General features: G+C 50.6%; 1 protein-coding gene across 3 annotated transcripts in view; it reads right to left on the reverse strand.

Moving 5' to 3' along the window:
• The window catches only part of Styxl1 (serine/threonine/tyrosine interacting like 1), a 63,541-nt gene that overhangs the window by 2,635 nt on the left and 54,209 nt on the right, over positions 1-6,697 (reverse strand). For all 3 annotated transcript variants that reach the window (XM_004630447.2, XM_023714392.1, XM_023714391.1), the window contains 2 exons: positions 5,313-5,410; positions 3,696-3,808 (listed from right to left, as the gene is read on the reverse strand). In XM_004630447.2, coding sequence (XP_004630504.1) covers positions 3,696-3,808; positions 5,313-5,410 — 211 coding nt within the window. The remainder of the gene's footprint in view (positions 1-3,695; positions 3,809-5,312; positions 5,411-6,697) is intronic.

Consider the following 6,697-nt stretch of genomic DNA (forward strand, 5'->3'; position numbering starts at 1 on the left):
AAGTGGCTGCTTCAACAAAGCAGTCAGGCTCAGGTTGCTGTGGTTCCATCCCCACAACTCAAGCCAGCCAAACCTGCCCTGAAGGCATTTGGAGCCAAAAAAAAAAAAAAAAAAAAAAGCCACAGTAATCCAGTGCAGTGCTGACATGAATCCAGTTGCCCAGTGTAATAAAAGAAATGGGACCGAGTAAATCCCACATACATGGTCATGGGACCCCGTTATTGGTATTTGGTTTTGTTTGATTGGTTTTCACAGCATTGGGACTTGAACCCAGGGCCTTACGCATGGTAGGGAGTTATTCTACCACTGAGCTACATCACAGCCCTACTTATTTTGAGACAGAGTCTCATTAAGTTGCTCAGTCTGGTCTTGAATTTTTAGTCCTCTTGCCTCATCTTCCCAAATATCTGAGATATTTGTGCCACTGGATTTAGCACAAAACCATTGAGTCTTTTTAATGAATGAAACTAGATACTGACATGTAAAAGATTTACATTGAAGACAGGAAGTCAATAACAAAGAGCTGTTTTTTCATGAAAAAAGCAACAGAATCAATGAGACTTCATTCAAGCTAAAGAAAAAGAGTTATAAATTGTTAATATCAGAAAGTAAAAAGGATATCACTACAGGTTCTATATATACAAAAAGAATAATAAAAGAATATATTGAACAGATCTATACACACAAATGTAAATCACCAATTTATTAAAAACAATTATCTTCTGAAATGAAATAATTAATATTCCCATCCAGGCATGGTGACACATGCCTATAATTCCAGCTGTCTGGGAGGCTGAGGCAGGAGGATCAAAGTTTGAGGCGAGCCTGCGCAAGTTAGCGAGACCTGGTTTCAAAACAAAAATTTTCAAAAGGGCTAGAGATGTGGCTCAGTGGGGAGGCCCTGGATTCAATCCCCATATCCCTAATTAAATATTAATTACCATAACTTTCAAAAACAGAAAACATCTGAACCAGATGGGCTTGGTGATGGATTTTACATATAATAAATATACTTTGAAAAGGAAGGAAATTATGTAAAGTACCTGGAGTAGACAAATTCACAGAGGTAGAAAATAGAACAGTGGTTTCCAGGAGCTGGGGGAGGGAGGGAGTGGGGAGTTGTTTGTGGGTATAGAGTTTCAGACTTGCAAGAGGTGAAAGTTTAGGTTGATTGCACAATGTGAATGTACTTAAACAGAACTAAAGCACACATTGTAAAATGGTGAAGATGGTAAACTTTCTGTGTATTTTACAATTTTCTCTTTTCAAGTGGATCCACAGGGTGGAGTTGTGCAGCACTGGCTGGGCCGCAGCAGGCCGTTAGAAGGCCCACAAACCCTCTTGCCCACGGCCAGTGCACACATTGCTCCCTGGTACAGGATCTGGAGCTGGGCCTACTGCCTTTGGATTTGAGCTCTGACATTGAGAGTGATGCAACCTCTGGCAAGTCACCCAGCCTTTCTATGCCCCGCCAAGGTGGGATACTAGCAGTATCCTAAGCTGCAGGTCCTGTGAATGAGTTTTTATTACACGTAAGGAATTAAAAGCCCTCTGCCACTATTAGCTATTATAAATCCTTTCAGTGTCTCTCACTGCCCCCCCCCCCGCCCCAAGATCTTTAAGGGACAAAGCTACTCCCAGCAACCTAAAGGCACTGGATTCAGTTTCTTCTTAAAAGCATGCTGGCTCTGGGATCCCACACAACCTTGCACCAAAGCTTTGAAAACTCAAGTCATGGGTGGCTCTGAAGCCAGAGACTCTGGACACCAATTTCTTGTCATATCACTCCCTGAACCCCACACCTTGGCCTTAGGACCTGAGAAGCCAAGCTGGGCCCTAGTAGTCAGTCCCTTGGGCCCAGGAGTGGCCCAATTCCTTTGCAAGTCCCAAGGGATTTGATCATCACAGATGAACTATGCATATCCACCCCCCATCCCCCCACGGCATAGACAGGGAGCGGCAGAGCGGCCAGCACCTCTGCACACACAGACAACGGGAAGCCGGAAGTGCTCCTGGGGACAGCCTTGGCCAACTGGTGCCAGTGATCCTGGGCACTACCTGGTAACAGGAGAAGCTGAGTGCCATTCAGAGTACAGGGGCAGTCCTTCCTGACCACAGCTCTGGGCTGTGCAGTTTTTTAGCCAACAGTAGTCTAGATGGAGTACCCAGCAACAAGATTTCATACAGATAAGAATGAGACTGCTACTCCATGGAGGGAGTGCCAGAGTTTTTCCTAAGAACAGGGTCATCTAGACATCAGGGCCCCCTGTGCCCATCCAACCACTGACCACAGCCTGGACAACCAAGCCCAGACAGGTGGGCTGTGCACCTCCCTCCAGGGTCCCTGAGGGTTGGGGCGCTGGACCAGTATGACCCCCATCACCCTAAGGGCCTAGCCACTACAGAACTTAGAGAAGCTGAGTGGCAAAACAGTTCTTCTCACTCAGCTCTTACCCTGCCAGCCCCAGCAAGCAGCCCATGCCCTGAGATTATAGGCCTGTGTACCATGAAGAATGGCCTTCCTTTTTGAGGGTGAAAAATATTTCACAGCATAGAGCATTTTCTGTATCCACCCATTTGTCCATGGATGCTGGGCTGTTTCCACCTCTTGGGCATGGTGAATACCACTACCATGAATATAGGTGTGCACATGTCTCTCTGAGTGCTTGCTTCCATTTCTATGGGGTGCAGACCCAGAAGTAGAATTGTTCCCAGAGATCACATGGGGTCCCTAAACCATTGGCCAGTAAGTTCTGACTAGGGTTATTCTCTGTCCCGCCTCTCCTCTCCCCTTAAACACGCCCCTATGCAAATGTAATGATTTATCAGATCTCACCCAAGTCTTCTATGACAGTGGTCCCCAACCTTTCATAGAAAGGAATTTCTATGGAAATTCATGGAAGACAATTTTTCTACAAATGGAGATTGGGGTAGGAAATGGTTTGGGGACTCAAAGGAGCCTGCACCCTAGATCCTGCACCTGCACAGTTCATAGTTCTTCGCGCTCCTATGAGAATCTAAAGCTGCAGCTCAACTGACAGGAGGTGGAGCTGAAGCAGTATCATGGGAGGTGGGGGCAGCTATAAATACAGATGAAGCTGTGCCTCCTCACCCACTACTTGCCTCTTGCTGTGTGTCCAGCTTCCTAACAGGCCCTGGAGCACTACCAGTCTGTGGCTGGGAGGAGGGGGATGCCTGCTCTAAGGACCTGAACGGGCCCCTGAGAAAGCACTGCCTGGGAGTCAGGAGCCCTGGTTCCTCCTGGGGTTGCCAGGATGGCTTCCTTCTTCCCTTCTCTGTCTAGGTCCTGCTCTCACGGTGAAGAAAGATTGCTAGTGCAGGAAACTGCCGAGGCCCTGCCAGCACTGCCATTCTGTGACTTAGGAAAACTCCCAGGCAAACCTAGTGGGCACAGAGACAATGGGGGAGCCGTGCCAATGCGCTCCAGCCTGCCCCAGCCAGCGCCGTGTACCCAGCCTCCACCTCCAGTCTGGAGCACTGGATCCTTGCCCTTGGATGCCAGGTACAGGGTTCACCCTAGATTTGGCTCCCCCTCCCTCTTGGTTTCCCTTCCTACCCCCCACCAGAGCTCAGGCAGGACTGGGCTCCTGTCCCTCACAGGTCCAGCTCTGACTCCTTCAGGGGATAAGGACACGGGGGCTGCGGGCTGAGCCTGGTCCAGTGAACGCACGTACCTTCAAGGTCTCCTGTTTCTTGTGCATGAGGAAGGCTACCACAGCTGCACAGCTGCGACTGATGCCCCTTGTGGAAAACACCAGAATGACGGAGCCCAGGTGGAGGTGAATTTCTGCAGAAGGAAGGGAAGAAAGGGTGGTGTTTACACAGCCCTATCCCTGCAGTCCTGGGTGGCTGTCAGAACACTGGCCATGGTGGCCTGAAGGCCTGAGTTCACAGCAAGCAGTATGGGACTTGGGCAAGTCACGTGGCTGCTCGGAGACACACCGGCTAGCACAGGGGGGTCCTCGGGCCTGGCACGCAGCTCTGGAGAATCCTGCCTAGGTGCCAGCTTCATCAGGCCAAGGTCTTTTCCTAGCTGTCCAGGATTCTCACCCAGGAAGATGGGCCACCAGCTGACCTAAGCATGACAGGGCTACCACTCAAGGCCCCCTAGCACTAGCACAGCAGCACAGGCCAGATGTGGGCAAATCCTTTCAAACCAGTTTCCTCATCTAGAAAGCAGGTCAACAGCATATACCTTCCTCCCCTGTGGTGTTTTATTCTATTTCATGATTAGCCCAGTGCCTGGCATAGAAATGCCAGCTATCACCCTACAGTCCCTGAGGCTGTGAGTCCTGCCCAGGTTGGCCTGGGAACCCCCAAGACTAAGGGTAAACATACCAAGTGAAAAAACACAGACTGTCGAGGCTGGAAGAGACTTGGAGATGATTAAGGCCAATCCCCTCCTGGCACAGATGAGGAAATTGAGGCACGATCAGTAAAGGGCTGGCCTGAAGCTGCCCAGGGAGGTGAGGCGAGGGAGAAGTGCCTCCATACCAAAAGGCTCTGCCATCCCATGGTACGGCACACAGAAACCTGAGACTCGGGTTCTAGTCAAGTGACAGTGGTGGTATTCTGGGAAAATAAGGGGCAGTGGACTACAGCGCCATTTCCGGTAGCTCATGCAGGCACTCAGGCCAGGGGCTGTGCTGGCGCCAGGCAGGAAGCTCGGGGTGTGGCCTCCATTCTGACTCAGGCTTGCTGTCCCAGGGATCTTGCTTTCCCAGACAATCCCAAGACTGGGGGACTAAAGTTCCACTCTCTGCATGTTAAGCAGTTAGCAGGCCTCAATTGTGTGCAGTGGCAGACAGAGAGGGACAAGGAACAGGGGGAACTGTGGAAGTTGGTGTTGGAGAGACCCTGGCAGTCTTCTTCCCCCATCCACGGGGCGGAACAGGGATGGGCTCAGGGATGGTCTGAGATCCATGACACACACCCACCCACAATCAAAAGGGCATGGCAGGGGCCAGAGACATGGCTCAATAGAATAAGAACTTCCCTGGCAAGCGCAAGGACCTGAGTTCAATCCCTGGTTCCACCAAAAAAAAAGGTACGGCAGTCGCACAGGGTCAGAACACAGGGCATTGGGCACACAGCCTGATGCTGTCACTGGACCTCCAGGAAGCCCCATGGCTGCTCCATTGCTCAGGGCTTGTCCATGCTGGGCCGGGCCAGTGTCCTCCCTAACCTGAGCACTGGGAGTCACAACCAGGGAGAGGCCTGAGGAGGAAGCATCACAGCCTTCTGTCTCCTCAGTGAGGCAAGTGGCCCTCCTGTTAGGGAGCACTCCTTACCGATGAAGTGACAGAGGTGGCGGAAAAAGGGCAAAATCTTGGATTCTGAGGAATCTTCTATCTTGATGTGCAGAAGCTTGTCAGGGTCACCCACGAAGCTAAGCAGAAGAACACAGGTAACTGGGCAGACTTACTGACACCCCATGGTGGCAGTCCCTGTCTACACTGCAGGACCACAAGTGACTCTGAGCTTCCCCCAGAGAGGGTAGTGTGATGTGGATTGAGTGGGTTCATCTGTGGATGGCATCACCAACCCGGATGGCATATAAGAGGTGCCCAATAAATACGACATCATTATTATTAACCAAAAGCATGGTACTTCCCTCAAACATGGTACAAAAATCATTAAACAAGGGTGAGAAAGCATAACTAAGGGCCTTGGAGACTGAGCCTGCTGTGCCAGGTGCTGGGAGCAAAAGAAGAGGGAGGGAGATGGTGTACTGGCTGTGGCAAGTACAGGACTTGGGGGAGCTTTGCAGAGGCGACACTAGAGCATAGGTGACAGAGGAGAGGGACCATGCCAAGCAGGTATCTGAGGACATGTTCCAAGTAATGCAGAAGGCAAGTGAGAAGGCCCAAGAAGAAGAGTAGTCAACAGATCTGAGAAAGAGCAGAGATCGGAGTCGCTGGAGCTTCCTGGACAAGGCAGAGAGAAGAAGGCCACCACGGGTGTGGCCGCCTACAAGGAGCTCAGCACACCGCCTGGCACACACTAAGTACCCGATAGAGGGTAAGCATGAGCGCTGTGGTCCACTGGTGACATTCGGGAGTATGCAGAGCACTGTGGCAGCAAGCTGGGTCAGTTCCTGATGAGCACTCGCCGAGACAAATGCAAGCACAACTCACCATCCTGCCCCCTCCCTCCCTCCCCGGGATCCACCTCTCCAACATTCGCTCAATGCCCATCCTGTGCCAGACCTTGGGCTGCGCACTCCTACATTCAGGGCTCTCCCTTTTTGATGGGGAAGCAGACATGTGAACACTTCCCATCCGATTGACTACGTGGTGGGCTAACACTGGGATGGGGGAGTATCACAACGGAGGAGGCTTCGGACAGAACACAGAAGGGTGCACAATGAAGCTCTAAAATCCAGTTGAGTCTGTATACACTAGCAGCGGGGAGAGCCTGACATTTGGGGTTTTCTGTTTGGTTGGTTGGTTTGGGTTTTTTTGAGACAAGGTCTCATTATGTCCTTCAGGCTGGCTACAACTCTCAGCAATTCTCTTGCCTCAGCCTCCCAAGTGCTGGGATTATAGGTATGCAGCACTTGACATTTTAAAAGTACCATATTTCCTGCTTTACCTTGGTCTTAACCATCCAGTAGAAAAGTATGAAGTCGAAATATAAAAAATAAAGCCATGCTGTTAAGTTGAGCTGTGGGGGA

Source organism: Octodon degus, unplaced genomic scaffold, assembly GCF_000260255.1.
Source record: "Octodon degus isolate 3935 unplaced genomic scaffold, OctDeg1.0 scaffold00035, whole genome shotgun sequence".
Lineage (NCBI taxonomy): Eukaryota > Metazoa > Chordata > Mammalia > Rodentia > Octodontidae > Octodon > Octodon degus.